Genomic DNA, 20,906 nt, shown 5'->3' with positions numbered 1-20,906 from the left:
TGAAACACACATTTTATTTAATCAGCTGTTGACTACTGAGAAGTGTCCTCCATTTGATTTCTCCTGTGCTCAGCTCAAGGCAGAAAAGTCCAAGCAAGTGTATTCCATTCTTTGTATGGCCCTCCTGCCTGTCTGCCATGAGTTTCCCTGCCATGAATGATATATTTGAAGAAGTAAGGGCCGGCCGGGGCTTATGCCTTCCTCCAGCTTCCCCAAGGGAGGAAATCTTAGCATTTATATAAAATAAGATATTTTATTTTTAAAAAAATGCGTTCATAGACTAAATGCCTTGACCTCTGCATTGTCCTTATTCACGTATATCCCAGTACATCCTACTCCAACTGTAGTTTCTTACTGCAGTACTGAGTGAGGCTTACTGAAATTATATCAAAAAAATGAAGAGAGATTATGTAAGAAATGAAAACTGAAACAACAGCTGGTAAATTTTGATTTTTAAATTCCACTGTTAAATATATCACTAAAATCATTATATTGTGCTTTAAAATATTAATATAAATACTACTGATAAGATAAACTCTTCTTTTACTTCCCCATAAAATTCAGAGCTAACTTGAAGTGTCTGAATTAAATTTATGTAATTTAGATCGTTTTATGCTGTGTAGAAGCAGCTGCACAGGTGCGTAGAGGGGTGTGTCAGAGAGCCATGGCTTTAAGTAAATACTGAAGCTTCCTTTAGCTTGATGTACTTCCTTCTGAAAAACTTTAACGTGTGTCTGTTTTAGTTGCGGGTCTTGACATGAATATTAGCCAGTTCCTAAAAAGCCTTGGTCTTGAACATCTTCGGGACATCTTTGAAACAGAACAGGTAAGCTCTCATATATTGTCCAGTCTTTTCAGTTAAATACTAGGAGTTATTAATTGCCAATTATTCTTTTTTGCTTCTTAACCACTCTTTTAAAACTCAAAACAGATTTCTGAAGAAGCTAGGGGCATCTACTAATTATGCTTCTTTCCAAAATTGTCTAACAGATGGTGAGAGTCTTTAATGTTATGTTGTTGTATCTTCATAAGCAGTCTGGCTCAATATGTTTTATTACATGTCAAAATTTAGGCCATGAAACCACCTCAAAAGAATGCTTTCGAAATCTTCCCTCATCTTGTTTCCAAAAAATTATTAGCCTTTATTTACCTCATTTTATTACTAATGTGACTGGATTCACTTAAAACTAGTGAGAAATTTTTATGTTAACTATTTAGCAAAATCTTCATGAAGCAGTTGTCCATTAAACTGGAAAGCAAAATAATTCCTAGGCAGGTGTACCTTTAAAAATTGCTCCTTTATGAAGTTTCCACTGTCTAGCTAGAGAGTGAAATATGTTGAACCGGAACTTGGCCATATGCTTAAAGACTTAGACTGTTTTCAGACAGATCTGAAATGCTTGTAAAGATCTTAGTGTGAAATCATTAGGTTGTTTATGAATTGAGATCCTTCTGTTTGTCAGTCTGTTTTTATATGGAATAATGAGTTTTTAACTTATCACTATGTGATTTTATTACCATTAAACATCAAGTAATAAATTCCTGAGTGTAACTTGGGTATTATCAATATACATAGAATCTTAGAATGGGAAGAATTTTTAGAGATCAGTACGTCTTTCTCCCAGATACAGGAATTACCCTTTTTATATCGATGTGGAACAATATCTTATTACAATTCGGACAGGTATAATGAAATGCTTCTAATCTAAAATACACCCACATCTGCCCCATGTTTAATCTGTTAATCGTCTGTTTATCTTTACACTGTTTTGCACAGAAATCTCACCCCTTTCTGCCTATTAGACTAGCATTAGTTTCATAGGGCTGCCTTGCCAAATTTCCACAGACCTGTGGCTTAAACAACAGAATGGTATTCCTTCACAGTTCTGGAGGCCTGAAGTTCAAAATCAGGGTGTCATCAGGGCTTCAGTCCCTACAGAGGGTCTAGGGGAGAATCTGCCACACACCTCTGCTAGCTGCTAGGCGCCTTCAGCTTCTGGCCACATCCTTTCAATTTCTGCTTCTGTCTTCACCTTGCCTTCTCTGTGTCTGTCTTCTCTTCTGGGTATCATTTGTAAGGATGCTTGCACTGAGTTTAAGCCCTCCCCACCTAGTCCAAGATGATCTCCTTATCTCAAGATCCTTAACTGAATTTACATCTGCAAAGATGTAAAAAAAAAAAGTTTTTCAAATAAGGTTCTTCTCAAGTTCTGGGGATTAGAACTTGGACATATCTTTTTGAGGGTCAGCTCGCTGCAGCATAACTATAGCCCTTCTTACATTTCTAAGACCTAGTAAACTTATTGTGGATTTATCCTTCTAATCAACTACCCACCCCTACAAAGTTTCTCCTAATTTAGCATAATAAATTCATCTTCTTTTTTAGTTATTCTTTTTATGGATATAGTGTCCAGATTCTTCACTGGCCTCTCTGGCCCATTCTGATTTCTTTGTAGGCATATAGTCAGTTCAGAGTTAATTTAAAACTCCAGATCTTTTTCATATCAATGATGAAAGATTTTTTATGTCACTATTTTCTGATGTCTTTCATTTTAGCTAAATTTCTTTATACTAAATATTGTAGTTGATCTTTAATGATCAAAACGGTTGGGTAGAAGTAGCACTGGAATGAAAAAAGACCTTGATTCTGATTAAGGCATTTAACCTATCACTCGCCTTACCTGTAAAATAAAATAATACTTTCAAAAGTCCAGATAATTAAAATTCCCAGCCTTGTACTGCTGTGCCAGTTTTTAAAATATGCTTTTATGAGGCAATGGTTGTATTTTCTGTCTGGTGGTAGAGGTTTTATAAATGCTATAATAATTACCTTTGCCTTTAAGCTTCACCTGCCATTGATTCCCCCTCTGGCTTGGGAATATCCTACACTGTAATACTCTTCTTCCCTTATCCCTTCCCTGAAGGTATTAAAGCTGTCTTAAGAGCAGTATCCTCTGCTACAGCCATATTCTGGCCATTTCCCTTTTTCCCAAATCATATCCACAATAACTGTGAAATTTCACATAGCTTTGCTTAGTAAAAACAAAGACCCAGATTCAAGCAAATCATTCCAGTTAGCCATTTTTCAAAGGAGTTCAGCCTCTACTGTTTTAGTCAGCTTGCATCATAGTTTTTTCTTTTTTACTTTATATGTTCTCTTTTATAGTAATGGTACCCTATGGCATACTTATTTTATTGTTTTTAATAGTTTAATCTTACAGTTGGTCCTTTTGACAGCTTATCATAGTTTCATCCGTTTCATTGTTATCTTTTTCATTGCACTTTTGTTCTGAGTAAATGGTTCCATTGATTTTCCTTTTGCCAGAGTAATTTCTCTATCCTTTTTTTTTAATCAATATGTTGACGCTTCCATTTAACGTGTATTACCTAGCCTAATTCCATCCCTGCAGACAAATAATATTATCATTCTCTGTATGGAACTGTGTGTGACTATGTTCTGGCCCAGTCTTCAAGCAATCAAAAGTTTTATTTTGACTACAATTGTTTCTTGACTAGCCTTTAGTTCTAGAGTAATAAGTTCCGTAACCCTTTCCATAACTTATCCAGAGGACTTTTCTGCTGTTAACATTCTACATCAGTCCAGTAGAATGTGATGAGGTCAAGGTATTCATGAGGTGAGGGGAAGTGTTATGGTGTGTGTGCATTGTACCCATTTAGTTCTTGTCTATTACTGATCTTGAGCCAGTCATTCTGTTTCCTGAGATGCTTTGACACATAACAGAGTATTACTTCCATTCCGATAGATACTTTTCTCCCAGTGGAGTGGGGAAGGAAGATCATTTATTTCTCTTCCTCAGAGCACCACCCCCCTACCTCTTACCTTCACAGTTATTCTCTCAGAAGTCTCTTAGCTAGCTTGTCATATATATTTTGCCAAGTTCTGTATTAAGTAATATATACCTATGTCCTTTACAGTTAAGTGTCGTACCAGTGTCACTCGGGCCCTTTCTCTGTAACCTAGCTTCCTGACTATGATACTTTTTCTGTGGGAAAGGCTCTTTGATTTACATTGCAATTCCTGCAACATAAATGCTATGACTTAGAAGACTCCTTGTGAGCATACTTCTGGTCCACGTATATATATGAAAAGTGACCAAATCAATTTTTATTTCGGAATCTAAAGACAAAAGCATGGACTCAGTAAATTAATTATGAACATGATTGCAAAGTTAATTCTAATATCTGTTACTATAGCCTGCAACCTAGCAACGTAAAAGAAAGGCCTTTTTCATTAAAACCCCGGTGTTTCTCCCTCCACCCCAGAGAAAATAAATAAATCTTAGAAACAGGAGGCAGCTCTTCTTAAAGTAACATTCTCGAAGTGAAATTTGCTTTATATGTAAGATGATTTAACTGATAGATGGGTGATCTTCGTGTTAAAGGTTATAATTTGGTTTTAATGCATGTTGAATATAAATAACTGGCCCAACAAACTTGTAATTTCCTAGATGTAACTACGTTGTTTTTTTTTTAAGTGAGTTAAAAATTTTCAGAAAAACATTTTTAGCAGTATAAAAGCTTTGAATCTTGGAGAAACGTGTCTAAAATCCACCTTCCAGCTATTTCCACTTCTTTTATTATTAATACAGTAATATCATATTCACTCATCATCAGAATTTGGAATAACCTTTACTCCCATGCCTTTCTTTTCCTTCACCATGTCTGTTACTAAGCCCTGTCATCTCTCCCTTTGAAGTTGCTCTCCAATTCACCCCTTCCAGTCTCCTCCACCCCACCATCGTCATCTTGTTCACAGTCACTTTCCCGTCCAGATCTGCCCTTTGTACCACCGTCCTCCTGAAATACAGTTTGTATTGCTCTGCTGAGAAGGTGTCCTTGGGCACTTTGGACACTATCTTCGCTTGATGTGTAAGACCCATAAAGCCCCGCTCTTAGCCTACTGCTCTGTCCATCACTTTTTTTTGTTCCTGTATATACATTATACACTAACCATTTTGAACTTTATTATTAATACTAGAGTCTCTCAGATGTTTTATATTCACTTGGTTTTCCTTTTGTATATAGTGTTCCCTTTGTCGTAAACACTCTTCCCTTCTTCCTCTAAGTCTTCCTCCTCAGCTGAATTATTACCTTCTTTTAAGAACCTTTCCTGACCCCCTTCCTGTTCCTTTCTTAGTTCCCAGTCCCACTTATAACCTCAACACAGTAGCCTTCCTGAGAGTTCCCATGGGATTCCTCCAAAACATTGACCGACCTTTACCAGACATTTGTGTTGACTTTTTATCTCCTTGGTAGAGGAACTGTCATGACCTGTAGTGTTAGTGTTCTGTTTGTTCCCTGGCCCCACTGTTTCACTACCACCTGGGGCCAGCTGTTTACCTTTCTGAGCTGTAATGGGTCATTTTAGAATTAAATGAAATGTTTAATTAGTCACTTTTGGGGAAATACCTAGCATATAGAAGGTACTCATTAAATACATTATGTATGAATGAATGAACAAGTGAACATAAATGTAAATTCAGTAGCTAGTTATTTAAGGTTTTCTAGTCCCCAATTCCAATAAATATAAGGACAAATTGAGTACCATGTAACTCAAAGCAGTTAAATTTAATGTTTAATTATTTTAGCTCTCCAGTCATCCCTTTTAAGACAAATAAGCAAAGAGAAAGACAAATAAGGCAATACATTTCAGCTCTTCTGTATACTGTTTTTATGATTTCACTGAGCCTGAATTTCTTCATAAGGACAGTAATAGTATAACATGGGTCATTATGAGGATGAAATGAGGTATTCATTTCACGATTGGAATCACATAATGAACAAATGTATCAAACGTTCTCCATTTCTTCTCTGGAACCTAATACTATGTTTTGTTGGCCTGGTTTCTGCTTCTTTCAGACATACACTATACGTATCAATTCAGAAAAGCTAAAAGACTCTTTAAATTGAAGCTGCCACATAAGATATGAGATCCTGTTTTTATGTCAACCTGATCTGAAGTTTAGAAGAAAAAAGTGGAATATCAATACTGTAGTAAACCTTGTACATGGTTTCCAAATTATATTAAAATCACATCTAGCTAAAAATGTAAAGACTCCTATTATGTTGCAAACTTTGCTGTCTCAAAGATGTACATTTCAGAACTGTGTTTTTTTTTAGAAGCTCTGCGGAAAACTTCTTTGGGTGATTGGAAGTGAATTGCCCATTTTGTGCAATGAAGAGATTATTTCTTAAATGGCCACTTAGAAGCAATATAGCAAATTATTTCCAAAGAGTGAATGATGTATGCTTTTTGCTCTGAGAAGATCAGACTCATTATATAATATTTTATTCTGACAGTAAAAATCATCAGAGTTCCAGACCTAATTTGTTAGTTTTTTAAAATGTTACATGCAAGTATAAAGGTAGAGAAGGCCATGGATAAAAATATCTTGAGTTGGAAAAGAGTGTTTATCAAAGGATTTCTCTGTTTCCCAAGGAAAAAGAAAATCAAAAGCTAATCTTGTGAAGTAGTACTTGGCTTGTCACAGGACCAGCTTCTGAGGTGAAAATTCAGGAGATGCCGCTACTGGAGATTTCACCCTATGCGTTCAGAGCACCACCACTGGGTGGCAGTAGAGGCGCAGCTACTTTCAGTCAACAAAGAAAGGACTAGAGACCTTAGATCTCGAATTGTAGAAGCGAACTACCTCCGTTTACAGGGATAAATCACCAAAACTTAAAAAAAAAAAGACCAAAACTTTTAAACCACTGTTTTGAACAAAAATAAAATGTATGTTAGACTTCAGGGATTGTTAGATGGCTTTTAAACTCTTACAAATTCTACCTACTCTCTTTTCTCCAAAATGGAATTCTTTATATAGTTTCTATATAAGATGGTTTGTAATCTAACTAAATACTTGTGATATAAATCTTGCTACTTTCTCAGGCAGCCTCTTCCATGCTTGAATATTTCTTAGCACTAGGAAGTTCTTTCTTATTTTTATATAAATCCTACTTCCCTGAAGCTTCTTCTGTTTCATTGTGCTGAGCCATTCTCATCTTTGCCTCCTTCTGGATATTGAGATCTGGTATTTCCCCCATTTTCAAGCTGCTGGTTGTCTCCTCTTATATCTTGAGGCAAGCAAAATGTGGTAGAATGAAATAATCAAAAGGAAAAATGGCAGTGATCATTTCTATAGCATTGTTTCTCCCATTTTCCTTCTCCATGGACTGAAAGCAAATCAAGGAGTATTTCAAGTGAGCAAAACCCTGGTAAGATTATGAAGGCAACTTTAAGAAGATTTAAGTTCATGCTGATAAAGGAGACAAGAATTTTCTTAATTTGACTGGATACTGGAACACTGAAGACAAATGGAAAAGTTTTCATCATCTGATGAACTGTTAAAGATTTAGCAATTTTGTTTCATTTTTCAGATTACCCTAGATGTGTTGGCTGATATGGGTCATGAAGAGTTGAAAGAAATAGGCATCAATGCATATGGACACCGCCATAAATTAATCAAGGGAGTAGAAAGACTCCTAGGTGGACAACAAGGTAAGCTATTGAAAAATAAAGAGGTTTCAGAAATTAGTGATAAAGTGTCCTGCGAAGTGAAAGTCACTCATTTCATGTCCAACTCTTTGCAACCCCGTGGACTATGCAGTCCATGGAATTCTTCAGGCCAGAATACTGGAGTGGGTAGCTAGCTGTTCCTTTCTCCAGGGAATCTTCCCAACCTGGGGATCCTTACCCCAGGGTAGCATTGAAGCTCGTTCTTAGTTTAGCAGGAGCATGGATAGTGTAGCCCTTTGTTTAATATGTTAATTTTTCTCCCCTGCAGGCACCAATCCTTATTTGACTTTTCACTGTGTTAATCAGGGAACCATTTTGCTGGATCTTGCTCCAGAAGATAAAGAGTATCAGTCAGTAGAAGAGGAGGTAATGTACATCAGAATTTGTCATTATCTTTCCCTGAAATCCCTGCTTACATCTGTGTTTCCAGGAGAGGTAAACTTGTCTTGTATTGACTGACGGCCTGTTGCCTGTTTATTGTCTTGTCTCCCTTAGCCATTGTGGTGGCATGTTGCCAGCATTAAAGCAGGGCTGTAGAGGCAGCACTGCTCTATGTTGCTTTCGCATCAGAACCCCGAGGGTTTCCAGTGTGTGGGCCACAGGTGCCTTTTTACTCTGGACACTTTCCTGAAACTCGTAGAAGTAAAGAGACCCTATAGAACTATTTTTTTATACTGTTAAAATGCTACCTAAAAATAACATGGAGTGAGAATCTTGTCTCATAAATAATAAACATCTTCTCATTTTCATCAAAGTTCTAAAATGTGGTTATAAAGTAATGTGTGCTTAGGAAACCTGCCTCATAACTCCAGTCACCTTTCATTTCTACAGTCAGTTATTTTAAAGCACCAGAGTAAGACTTTGTATGAACCTCCTGGTAGACGTGATGCCACAGAGATGCCCCCTCTCCTGATGGCTTATGCCTCACTTAGCTTATACATCACAAAGTGCCTAATGGCATTATCATAATAAATAAGCTTCCTAACTAATTCCAGCGTTTAGCAGAGAAAGGCATGCCTATGTTTTTGTTTGTTTTCCACCTCTTAATTAGTGCTGACATGATTCCCATCCCAGGGTCTCGGGACCCTTACCCCAGGGTAGCATTGAAGCTCGTTCTTAGTTTAGCAGGAAAGCATCCTGTTTTCTCCTGTCTTACTGAGTAGTCATTCTCCTTATAGTAAATAAATTCTGATTATAAGGTCAAAAATGTAGTGACTAACTTCACAAAGGGAGCAGTGAGATAGAGAATCAACACTTTGAGTCAGTTCTCTGAGAAACTCAGGAATTTAAAACATCTTAATTTTCAAACTATCATAATTCTTAATTTGAAGAGTAGAAGGGTAAGTAGTGTTCAGAAGATAGTTATTCCACTTACTTACAAGTTATACCCAGCTTCCCCCGTCTGTGCAAATATACTTTGAGATCCCAGAGCAAAGAGATGACGTGGACTTTTTCACCTAAGGGACAAAAATGTATTGATTTTTATCAATTTTTTCTGTTTATTTTTAGCACTAGTGCAATGGGGTATTAGTTCAACATCAGTAGGAGTTTTAGTTTGACTTAATCACAATGTTGGTTCTCCTCAATAACAAAAAACAGTACTGTGGATGACTTACTATGGTATTTTACCCCATGGTGTTTGCAGAAAGACCTTTCAAAGCTTTTATTAAAAAATAAATAGAAAGTGTAAAAGTTTGATATTTATGTCTATTTTCTCACCAGAAATACTTATTCACTAAACTTATTGACTCATTTATAGTGAACTCCTATTTACTTACTAGTGCTGAGTCTTAGACTCATTCATGAAACAATACAGTAGAATTAAAATGTTGATTGAAAACAGGAGGAATGTCTTCAGAATTCCACACCAGCATATTTTCAGAAAGTTGTTTTGTTTTGTTCTGTAGATGCAAAGTACAATTCGAGAACACCGAGATGGTGGTAATGCTGGAGGCATCTTCAACAGATACAATGTCATTCGAGTAAGTTTTGAGCATTTCAGGGTGAAAATTGGATTGCACAGCTTGCCTGACTATCAGATATAAGCTAGATCTGTTGACATTCATGAGACCAGTATGGTGATAAGACTCCCAGCTCACCCACAAATTTGAACTGTAATTTCTGTTTTCACGATTTCAAACTAGTATTAAAGGCCTCGATTTTTAATCTGATTGAGTCAGTGATTATATCAGAATGCATATCTCTCTTAATCTCAGTATTTTAATTCATAACATGAAATAAATGACTGCCATATGCTTTTTTCAAAGGGGTGTCATAAAGATGAATAAAATCTGTTGATAAATGGTTTAACCCTTTGGATTAATGGACCTATTGATATTACACCAGTGCACATCAGAATTACCTGGGGAGCTTTCTGAAAGTCCAGATTTACAGGCCCCTACAACCTGAAGTCCTCAGGTGATTTTGAAGCATAGCCAGGTCAGGTGTAGATAACGAACAAAAAGTGTAGTTGAAAATTGTCACTGAAAAACAGAGTATTAACTGAATTATAGTGACCTGGAAACTGTATCGTTTTTAAATAATGTTTTAAGCAAACGAAACAAAAATTGAACCTCCCTAAAGAAAAACATACTTTTTATTTTAAATTATAAACTGCCGGTTAACATGCATTTCATTGATTCGCTTCTTTCCTCCTCATCTTTAAAGATTCAGAAAGTTGTGAACAAGAAGTTAAGAGAGCGGTTCTGCCACAGACAGAAGGAAGTGTCCGAGGAGAATCACAATCACCACAATGAGCGCATGCTGTTTCACGGTGAGCACCCACTGGTCATCAGCTCTGTTTGCAAACTCCAGGAAGGTGAAAAGCCTGTGATACTGACTGTATTCGTGTCATGTTAAAAATGGTTTTTATTTATTTATCTTTTTCATTACATGTTGGTACCAGCTTTCTAAAGCATTACACATATGGGCTTTCCAAGGCATGTACAATGAAAATAATTTATCTGAAATTGTCTCATAATTTAAATTGCATGCTGAGCCATCTAGATGGTGAAACACTATTTTTGTAGTGGTTCAGCAGAATTGTTTTAGTTTATTGGATTATCTGTTTTTGCTTAAAGCAATACCGGGTGTAAAATAATCTGTATTTTCAAAGTTACGTTGTACTTTGCTATCTAAAATCTCACTATGAATCCCTGGTAAAATTCTAGTACATGAGAGTAATTTATGTATCGCAGACCATCCTACAGAGTAAACTTCCCATATAAGCATTATTAGTGTTACCCTGCCAAGTGCAAATAGTATGTAGCTAATGGAGGTTCTAGAAAGTGCTCAAAACTGATCTGTCTTTATATTTTTAGGTTCTCCTTTCATTAATGCCATTATTCATAAAGGGTTTGATGAGCGACATGCATATATAGGAGGAATGTTTGGTGCTGGGATTTATTTTGCTGAAAACTCTTCTAAAAGCAACCAATATGTTTATGGAATCGGAGGAGGAACAGGCTGTCCCACGCACAAAGACCGGTCATGTTATATATGTCACAGGTGAGCATCGTGCCTTCTGTGTAAGGGTTGCTATTCTCAGGTCATGGACCAGACTAGTTTCTCAGGCTCTGCAGAAGTCACAGGTCATTCTCACTCTTACTCCTAACAAATCAGACCATCTTGGGGGTTAGATAGGAATAGCTGATCTGCCCCTGCCCTAATCAGAGCAGTGACAGCAGAGCCGACAGCAGCTGTGGTAAAAGCCAGGTATTTGTCTGGGAAAAGCCAGTCATGGGTTACAGCGAAGCTCTCTCCATCTTGACTTTCTCCCTGGGCTCTACTCTCCTTATTTCAGATTCAGGACAAGACTGAGAATTATTTCTGGAGAACAAGGAACCTCTAGCACTGGTCACATTTGAACTAGAGCACATAACTTCTCTAAACAAGTAGAATCTTTCGTTTGTTCCTGGGCCACCAGCGTTTGCCCCACAGGGTATTGGTATCCCACACTGGGGCCACTGCATCTGCAGGCCACACACAGGCACAGGGCAAGCTGGCGAGCAGACATGAGCCAGCTAGGCAGGGCCTGCATCTTCTCCTGTCTCCATAGCAACACGGATGCCCTGGGGCAGGAGGCAGAAGGCAGGAGCGAGGGCTGTCAGGTCACACTTTGTGTGACATATGGACACTGGGTATAGCCATGGCAGTGGGCCCAGCAGGCTGAGCAGGCAGAGTCCTATGGCACTATAGTGCCACCACAGTGTGGAAATAGAGCTCAAAAAGCTTCCTTCTAATGCACGTCCAAACCTTTTCCTCTGGGACCTACAAGAGGACACAGTTGATGCCAAGCCAACATCACCAGTAGCATCACACTAAAAAAGCCAGCCTAGGCAGGATTCAGTTAAACTGGGTCTAGCACAGTTTTGATTCACAGTAATATTTGTTTAGTCATAATGCACAGATCATACTTCATTATTTAAAAACTACTTGATTGAACAATAACTATTTACAGTTAACAGTAGGACCAAATCTTATAGCTTAGTTAAGATGTCTATTCATATGTTCAAGTATTTATTAAGGTTTTACAGACTTTTATTTCAAAAGGCCACAGTGGTAAATATTTTAGGCTTTCTAGGCTGTAGGATCCCTGTCCCAATGACTCAGCTCTGTGCTTATACAAAAGCAGCTACAGACAGCCTGTAATGAATGTGTCTGTGTTCCAATAAAGTTTTATTTACAAAAACAGATGGCAGCCTAGATTTGGCCCATAGTTTGCCAACGCCTAGTTTATTTAATACACTCTCTTCCCAATCAATCTTTCTTTTCCTCCAAATATTTAACAACTGCCTCAATTCATGTTTCACTCAGGTAGTGAACTTTCTGGCCATATATTGAAGCTAAATATTTGTATATATAATCCACTTTTATTATTATTCTTTATCTCATCTCAGACTTTACATCTTCATAATGAGTAAACCTAATTTTAACTTCAGACGCTGTTGCCATCTGCTTATTTTCTTCCCTTTCCTCCTATCCATCCATACTCATTCTTCCAGAATGCAGTTTCACCAGTATTTGTCTTTTTCCACTAGTCAAAACTTGCCAGGTGTTATCTGTGATTGATTTCTAAACTATACCAAAACCACTTTAAACTTTAAGTGGAACTATTGAACCTGCTAACTGCTTATAGTAAATCAGTATTTCAAATCGTATCCTATTCCTACTCATAACATTAAAAATGACATTTAAATTAGCTTGCCTTACATTAACTATCTTTTTAAAAAAATCAATAAATCTACCAGTTATACCATTCTAAGATTTAAAGCTTCCCCCAAAGTATTGCTTTGCTTTTTTCTTCAGGCAAATGCTTTTCTGTAGAGTGACCCTTGGCAAGTCCTTTCTGCAGTTCAGCACCATGAAAATGGCCCACGCCCCTCCAGGCCATCACTCTGTCATTGGGAGGCCAAGTGTGAATGGGCTGGCCTACGCCGAATACGTCATCTACAGAGGAGAGCAGGTATGGTGCTCGTGAAATAAGCGAGACAGGCTACTGTAAACAGTTGATTCAAAATGCGAAGACCACATAAGAATTAAAACCATTTAATGTAATAATGTAAATATGAATTTAGTTGAATTTTCAAATGGATTGAAAAGGAGAAAAAATAGATTATATACACGGAAACAATGTCTTATTATATGCCAGCAGTCTTGGGCCAGGTGAGGTGTGGAGTAGTGCGAAGAATTGCAAACAAATACTGGATTTCATTTAGATCTGTTGATTGTGGGCAGAGATTTCAAACTCTTTCAGGTGTATTCTGGGATTAAGCACTTGAGTAAATATGTTGATGTATTGATTTGGGGAACTGGGTTCTCACTGTGGACGAAGAGACGTAAATATGGAATGAGGGAAGGTAAGAATGACTCTAGGGACAGACAGAGATTGGAGGTATTGATAGGAATAAATGGTTCCTAGTAAATGTGTATATGTTTGTACACATGTAAGTATATGTATGTATAGGTTTATGAACAAGAGATATGTGTTAGGCACATGTATATATATGAGTACCTATGTGCATGAATTTCTTAGCACTGTCTGCTGAAAGCAAAAAAAGAAAACCAAAACCCAGTAGTAATGAGGACTCCTCAAGCCCAGATCTTGGCCTGTAATACCATGCCCCATAAAAGGATCTTTGAAGAAACAGCTAATTCCAGGGCTGGAGCAGATTAGGAACTGGTTACACCAGAAAGGAATGAAGTCCTCAAAAACAATGATGGGAGCATGTCACAGGGACACAAAGTCAGCTCAGAGTGGCTCCCAGTGGCCAAATCTGAAATAATTTGAACATCAGAATAAGTATAGTAATAAATTTTACACCATTGGAAAGAATAGGAATTTATGATTCCATACGGATAACAAAGAAAGGAAGGAAGAGAGGGAGGGAGGAAGCTTTCAGGTTAAATGAAACCCGAGAGACAGGACAGCTAACTGCAGATTCTCCCCCCAAAGTAGATCTGGTACTAGAAGAGAAAGACGTTATTAGATCCACAGTTAAAATTGAAATATAAATGGTATGTTAAAAAAATGTTTTATGTCAGTATTAAACTTATATATGAGAATATCCCTATTCTTAGGAAATAAATACTGGCATATTTAGGGATAAAAAACCATGACGAGGTATATTACTTACTCTGAAATGACTCAGGGAGAAACATATCTGAATCTCTCTGTGTGTCTGTCTAGTATATAGACAAGTAGGGGGAAAGTCTACATGATAGAGCAAATAGGATAAATAAAACCTTAGCAATATTTGGGTGTAGGTAAAGGGTCGGACACGACTGAGAGACTGGACTTAGGTATACAGATATGTTAGGTACTAGTTTAATTTTTGCAACTTAATGTGCCAGTTTGCCGTTGTTTACAAATAAAGAGTTTTTCAACTACCAAAGAATACTTTTGTTAGATTTTTCGTTTTAAATCAGAAATGCCCAGCTTCTAGAAAAAATATTTTCACTTTGACTCAGTAATTCTACCTTAAGAAATTTGTTTCAGATAAAATCAGTGACAGTCACATCCCCCAAAAAGTACCTAGAAGGATGTTCATTGCTGTCTCGATTATCATAATGAAAATTTTAAACAAACTAAATATTTAGCAAAAAGGGAATGATTAAATGAATGTTAGTATATTTGTGTGCCTGTGATTTAAAAATATGTCTACATGGTATTTGCTAAACACAGAATCATCCAAAACATAAGAGCAATTATCTCTGGGTATTAAGATTATAGATGATTACAGTTTTCTCTACCGAACACTTTTCCAGATCTTGTAAGTTAGCTATGGGAAATAGAATTTCATTCACATTTGGGTGGAAAGAAATAACATGTCTAGTATTTGCTGATCTTTTAACCATTTCCCAAGTACTTTGACTTGATAACTTGTTGAAATTCTCTTGCTAGAAAAATTTAAAGAATGATGTGGTCCACATCATATTTGAAAGAAAAAAAAGGTACCTTGAAAATAGATAAGCTCTTTTGTTTCAGGGGAGCACACCTGTGCTTCCATATGCAGGTAACACATGGACAGTGTTAATTATAATGTCTACTAATTGAGTCTTTGCCCATGAGCAATTTCTCCTGACTTATGGTAGTTTTCCTTTGCCAACTTTTCTTTCATTCCCCTTAGTTACACCTTATATCATATTTCACCTTTAGTATCAAATTTTTTAAGAACATGTACATGTTTTATTCAGAGGGTTGATCTGAGGAGCATTATATATTATTGGTGGGATTGTTTCTTTCTTTAGAATTGAAAAGATTTATTGAAAATTAACTGCACTGTACTTGAAAGAAAAATAGTTCCGATTTTAGTATATGACTGGACTTAAAATATCGGAATGCTTTTGTATGTTATACTTTAAGCTTCACATTAATCAGACATTGAGGAGGTATTCTTGGTCATTGGCAGCCACAGAGATGTGGCCTGTTTTACTGAAGTGATATGAGCAATGCAGAGCAACTTAACCTGGAGAACGGGACAGAACAATTTGTAGAATGATTTTCAAACACACAGAATCATTCAAGGGAGCATGATGATTCCTCATCTCAGTGGAGAATAAACTATAAACACTTGAGTTTATAGCATTGAGGATTTGAGTTCACTCAGTCATGTCCAACTCTTTGTGACACCATGAACTATAAAGTCCATGGAATTCTCCAGGCCAGAATACTGGAGTGGGTAGCCTTTCCCTTCTCCAGGGGACCTTCCCAACCCAGGGGTTGAACCCAGTGTCTCCCACATTGCAGGCGGATTCTTTACCAGCTGAGCCACATGGGAAGCCCAAGAATACTTGAGTGGGTAGCCTATCCCTTCTCCAACAGATCTTCTGGATCCAAGAATCAAACCGGGGTCTCCTGCATTGTAGGAGGATTCTTTACCAACTGAGCTATCAAGGAATTTGGCTACTAAAAGTGATTGTTGAATCTTTTCTTTCAAGTACTTAAAAAAATATGCTCTACGCTGTTAGAACCAGCTTGGGTTTAGAGTAAGACTTGAGAGGAAATAATGTTTGTTGGTCTATCCTGGGCCCTTCTGGTCCTGAAGTTTAGTAATTCCCTTGCCTTAAAGCGTACTTCTGGACTTTGATATGATTAATTCCTATCTCAAACTATGTGTTCAGTCACTCAGTTGTGTCCAACTCTTTGCGACCCCATGAACTGTAGCCCTCCAGGCCCCTCTGTCCATGGGATTCTGCCAGCAAGAACACTGCAGTGGGTTGCCATTATGCACAGAAGCAATTCAGTAGCCTAATAAGTAGGAACCAGAAGCACTCAGAAAAGGATCTTTAAGTCATTCATGCCATTAGAATCTGCCTAAATTTTACATGTGTTGGAAATCTAAAATACCATACTACCAAATTCAGATGCTTGCATTACCGATTCCTTTGCTTAAGCAACTTTTCTACAAGCAAAAGGATATATCACACAAAGGATCATAGAAGACGGGGGTAGAGGCTCATCTTCAGAGCCATTCTCTTTCCTGTCAAAGTTGCCTTTCACTAGTCAGCTTGTCAAAATGACCTCCAAACTCTTGCCTCTAGGTCACTGGTGACCCCGCACACCTCGCCCTTCCCCCTCCTCGCTCAGTGGGCTACCTCATCATCTATGATTAACTTGAAATCAGTTCAGTGAATTATTCTGTCATTGACTTTTCTTGAAAATGCCATGTGACAGCAACCCGCGAGGTGACATGAGAAAGATTTTTCTTTGCCTTAGTTTTCTGGTTTATGGCATGTGACTCTAGGGAGGCATAAATGTGGTATGACGAATTTACAGTATTCAGAGGTAAAATAACATGAGAGCAATTCTAGGATTACAGAGTTTACACAGGTTTACGTACAGAGATGAAAGTGGACCTCCTCACTGTCCAGGCACCTATGAATTAGTTGGCCTTTGCAGGCTCTCAGGTGTATGTAGAGTGTGGGTTATGACCAGCAGCCTCTGAAGCGTCCACATGAAGCTGGGCTTCAGTATCTTACCTGCCCAAAGGGTGATAATGCTTTCTTCCTGTCCTTTCCAGGCATACCCAGAGTATCTGATCACATACCAGATCATGAAGCCAGAAGCTCCTTCACAGACCGCGACAGCCGCAGAGCAGAAGACCTAGTGAACGCCCATCGGTAAAGGCCGGATCAGATTTCAGCCCGGGCCTGGATGACAGTGGATTGTTTTCAACAAAATCAATATTCTATAAATCCCCGACAGCCTAGAAATAAGCTGTTTGTCTTTTATAAAGCATTGCGATAGTGATGAATATAGTATGAGTAACTGATACATACTCAACTGCTACTGTTCCCTTTGAGGAAATGTTTACAGGGGCGGCCTTTTAATATATCTCAGGCTCATTTTCATTGCAGTTATCCATCGCTAAGACAGGACTACTTTGATCTAGACTTGGAAATGGGAAAAAAGACAATATAACCAATACTTTCCCAAATGTTCACAATTCACACACTACATTTGCTTTTCTACATACGGCCCATGTATATAATAAATATACACATATGACAGGCTCATTTTTAGTTTTTTCTGAGCATTTGTCATCCGCTTTTTGTTGCTATCATTGTTGTTGCTTACTTTGAAAATGAGCCCGAGCCTTCCTGAGGAGATTTTGCACAGTCACACTGACTAAAATCACTAGTGACGTAACCCGAGCTTCCGGCTGAGCACGGCTTTTAGTGTCCACTTTTTTTCCCCCACTGATTTATTTTTTATCTGTACCTCTTATCAGCATAAACGGAGATGGAAAGGAAAAACGCCACATTTCAGTTTCCTTTTATGATTGGCCAGTCTTACAAGGGAAAGGCACCCAGCATCCACCTGATTTAGGAACTCCCAGGTTCAGAGCAAGTCGAAGCCCATGAGAGCCACTCGCACTTCCCAACGCAGGCCTGCCTCCGAGGCATTCGGGACGGTGCTGGAGGGCCAGGAAGAGCCCAGCCAGTGAGAGGCTGTGGTGACATTCAGAGGGGAGACCGCCGGGGAGGCCTGTGAATCCAGAAGCATCATTAAGACGCGTGAGGGGCCTGAGGTGCGAAAATACGGCAACAGAAAAGGACCACGAGGACTTCTCCAAGATAACGCTACTTCCCTTCACTTAACCCGCACCACCAGAACTGTCGCCCCAGAATCAGCTGCCTTACTTCCCAATTCGGTGGAATTACCATGCTCCAGTAGAATCACAGAAATATGCTTGATTGTTTCTCTAGTTTAGAAAGCTGGGGTTCAAATCCTGTTTAGTCACTAGATAGGCACAAATGGGAGAACTCTTTTGTTTGCTCCAGATTTGGGGTTTATTTTGAGTGAGGTGCTTCAGATAGTTTACATAGGTCCCTGCACTAAATTTTTGAACCATTGTCTCAAACTGCTTAATAGATGAGGAGAACAGAAATGGAAACCAAAGCTCTTTCGGTTGTTTTTTAAATGAAAGGAGAGAAATAGTCATACTGTTCCTTCTTGAAATCACTGCTTTGCTTTGCTTTTTTTCCCTCAACATTTGTCAAGTGCACGTTGACACTTAAAAAGAATTATCCGTGACAGTTCTCACACTTGTCCTTTTCATCTTAACTGAATATTGAATTGAGTGCATTAACATACTGGACATGCTATGTGTCTACTCAGCTTCGAAGCAAAGTAATATACATGTGGTGGAGAAAAAGGAAAAACAGTGTGATGCAAACTTGCCATTTCAATTTACAGTCCTGAAAACTAATTTGCTTGTTTGTTTTTTTAATGCAGGTTGATTAAGCTGTGACTTCATTTAATCTCCTAAAGAAAAATAAAATGGTTACATGCAAAGATTCTAGGATAGGGTCTTAAAAATACACATTTTGCTTTCCTTTTGGCTTGAGTCCAATGCTAGAACTAGGCATCGGGAATTAGTTTTGAGTTTTATAGCTGAATCTTGCATGGGTCCTCAAAATTAAGTCAAGAATTAGCCTCAGTTGTTGCTTCTATTGAAGTTTTAGTGACCCAAGCTGGGTGTTTGTGTCTTGGCTACTTGTTTGATAGCACTAGAATTCCACACAGAGCTCCCAAGTTTGATATTCATGAAGAGGGCTTTCTTCCTCCTTTCCTTCTTTTTTGCTGTGTTTGTAACAGTGGGTTGAAGGAATTGGCATTTGTGTCGTTTTCAGTAGCTGTGAAAGTGTATAATACTTGCCTCCAATTAGATATAGTTTAAAATGGTAAACACAGCTGTGATTTTTAGTTAAGTAAAAGGATGAATATGGTATGGATCTCAAAAGCTTTATAGCTTCATTAAAAACATAAGCCACTACCTACTCAACTGTGGTTATATGTCATTTCCGTCACACTAACTAGGTTAATGGATGTGCCAGTTTGAAACTTCAGCCTTATATTTGAGAAGCTAAGCCGTGGTTCGGTATTTAAACTGCCAATGTTATATCTGACATTCTGTGTGCCGAGTAAAGGTACTGTGTAAGGAAGACATTTGCTGTGCTTCTTGTCTTGTAATGATTTGAGTATGTAGTAGTTCTTGAAGGAACGTGTACATATTACTCATCTGCTGAAGAGAATGAGGTAATCAATATCTCATAGGAGCCAAATACATTTTTTCAAAACTTGAAAACCAAAGGTTACCCTGAGCGTGTTTCAAGTTAGCAGACATTGCATTTGGAATTTCCACCCATAGTAGTGTGAAAAACCCTTTAGGGCTTAAAAGCATGGCATTCAGTTAGGCTGAAATGCAGTTAATTTCTTGTACACGCTCTACAGAAACACTAGCAAGTGAGGGCTTCCAGTATGCCTGCCCCTGAGTGGCCCCTCTGTTTCCCAAACCACGCAGAAGAAAGAATCCAGACCCTCCACCAGCCCACTGCAGGTCTGACATCAAAGAGCTTCTAGCCCTGATGGCCCGGTTTGCTAGCTGTTGGCATCAGTTAAGTGGTCTGGACTGGGCACTTTTCTCCCTGTTCTTGGCCTCCTTCCCTTTTCCCCAGATTGCTAATCTGGATATATGATTAGCTCCAGCAGTTACCTTTGACCTCACTCATTTGCCTCCTTTCTCTGTCTTGAGTCTTGCATACATACAGTGACTGAACCTCAGTTTCCAGTTCACAACCAGAGTCAGGTAGTAGGCCTCATGTTCTCTGCTTAGAAGATTCGGCCACTTTGGTGACAGATGACAGCGTGGAACCCAGAGTTCTAATTCTATGCAGAATAATAGCAGTACAACCAGAATCCTTCCTTTATCTTTTCCTTCTTGGAATTTGGAATTCCTAGCTTTTCAGTAACATAAGTAGAGTAAACAATACTAGGATGTTTGTGTGAAATGACATCCTTGTGCTCCTTTGAGCTTGATGTTAGTGACTACACTAATTTCCCTTTGCTCTCAAAATAGCGAAGTGCATTGATATGTGCAGAGAAATGCCTGAATGTGGCAAATAAAGTAATATAGAGTAATATCATAGCTTCTATTCAAAAAATAAAATTTTGGTGTACGCTAGAAAACAGCATTAGAATGCAATAAGTTGTCTATGTTTTTCTCTGTCTCACAGCTGCACAACGGTTCTTGGCCACTGCTCACCCTCGTTCTTAAACACCTGTACCTTCTGGATTTCCAACACTTTCAAACAGAGATGGTGTATATTTTTAAGCACCTTTCCCCTAGGATATCCATATCCCATTTGTATGATAATCTGTGATAAACAGCCTTTTTTCTGTATTTTTCTTTTGGGCAGTTATCTGACATAGAACTATAGATTTTAATCATTCAGGCAGCGCTGAAAACTGACATTAAGATAGGGTTTCATGTGTCAGAAATTTAAAGACTAAACTTTGATGTCAAATCAGTGACAGAAATTAAAAGAAGGTAATTGTGAAGATGATATTTGTGCTTTGGCTGGA

At 38.1% G+C, this 20,906-nt stretch overlaps 1 protein-coding gene across 1 annotated transcript in view; it reads left to right on the top strand.

The window, feature by feature from the left end:
- TNKS (tankyrase) overlaps positions 1-20,405 on the top strand; it is a 149,558-nt gene extending 129,153 nt beyond the window's left edge. Inside the window, exons 20-27 of the mRNA XM_068969716.1 lie at positions 744-826; positions 7,399-7,519; positions 7,806-7,903; positions 9,445-9,519; positions 10,205-10,310; positions 10,858-11,044; positions 12,845-13,001; positions 17,059-20,405. Coding sequence (XP_068825817.1) covers positions 744-826; positions 7,399-7,519; positions 7,806-7,903; positions 9,445-9,519; positions 10,205-10,310; positions 10,858-11,044; positions 12,845-13,001; positions 17,059-17,145 — 914 coding nt within the window. The 3' untranslated portion in view covers positions 17,146-20,405. The remainder of the gene's footprint in view (positions 1-743; positions 827-7,398; positions 7,520-7,805; positions 7,904-9,444; positions 9,520-10,204; positions 10,311-10,857; positions 11,045-12,844; positions 13,002-17,058) is intronic.
- The last annotated feature ends 501 nt before the right edge of the window (positions 20,406-20,906 follow it).

Source organism: Capricornis sumatraensis, chromosome 4 (assembly GCF_032405125.1).
Source record: "Capricornis sumatraensis isolate serow.1 chromosome 4, serow.2, whole genome shotgun sequence".
Taxonomy (NCBI): Eukaryota; Metazoa; Chordata; class Mammalia; order Artiodactyla; family Bovidae; genus Capricornis; species Capricornis sumatraensis.
The sequence above is the reverse complement of the archived record's forward strand: the minus strand, read 5'-3'. Positions and strand labels throughout refer to the sequence as shown.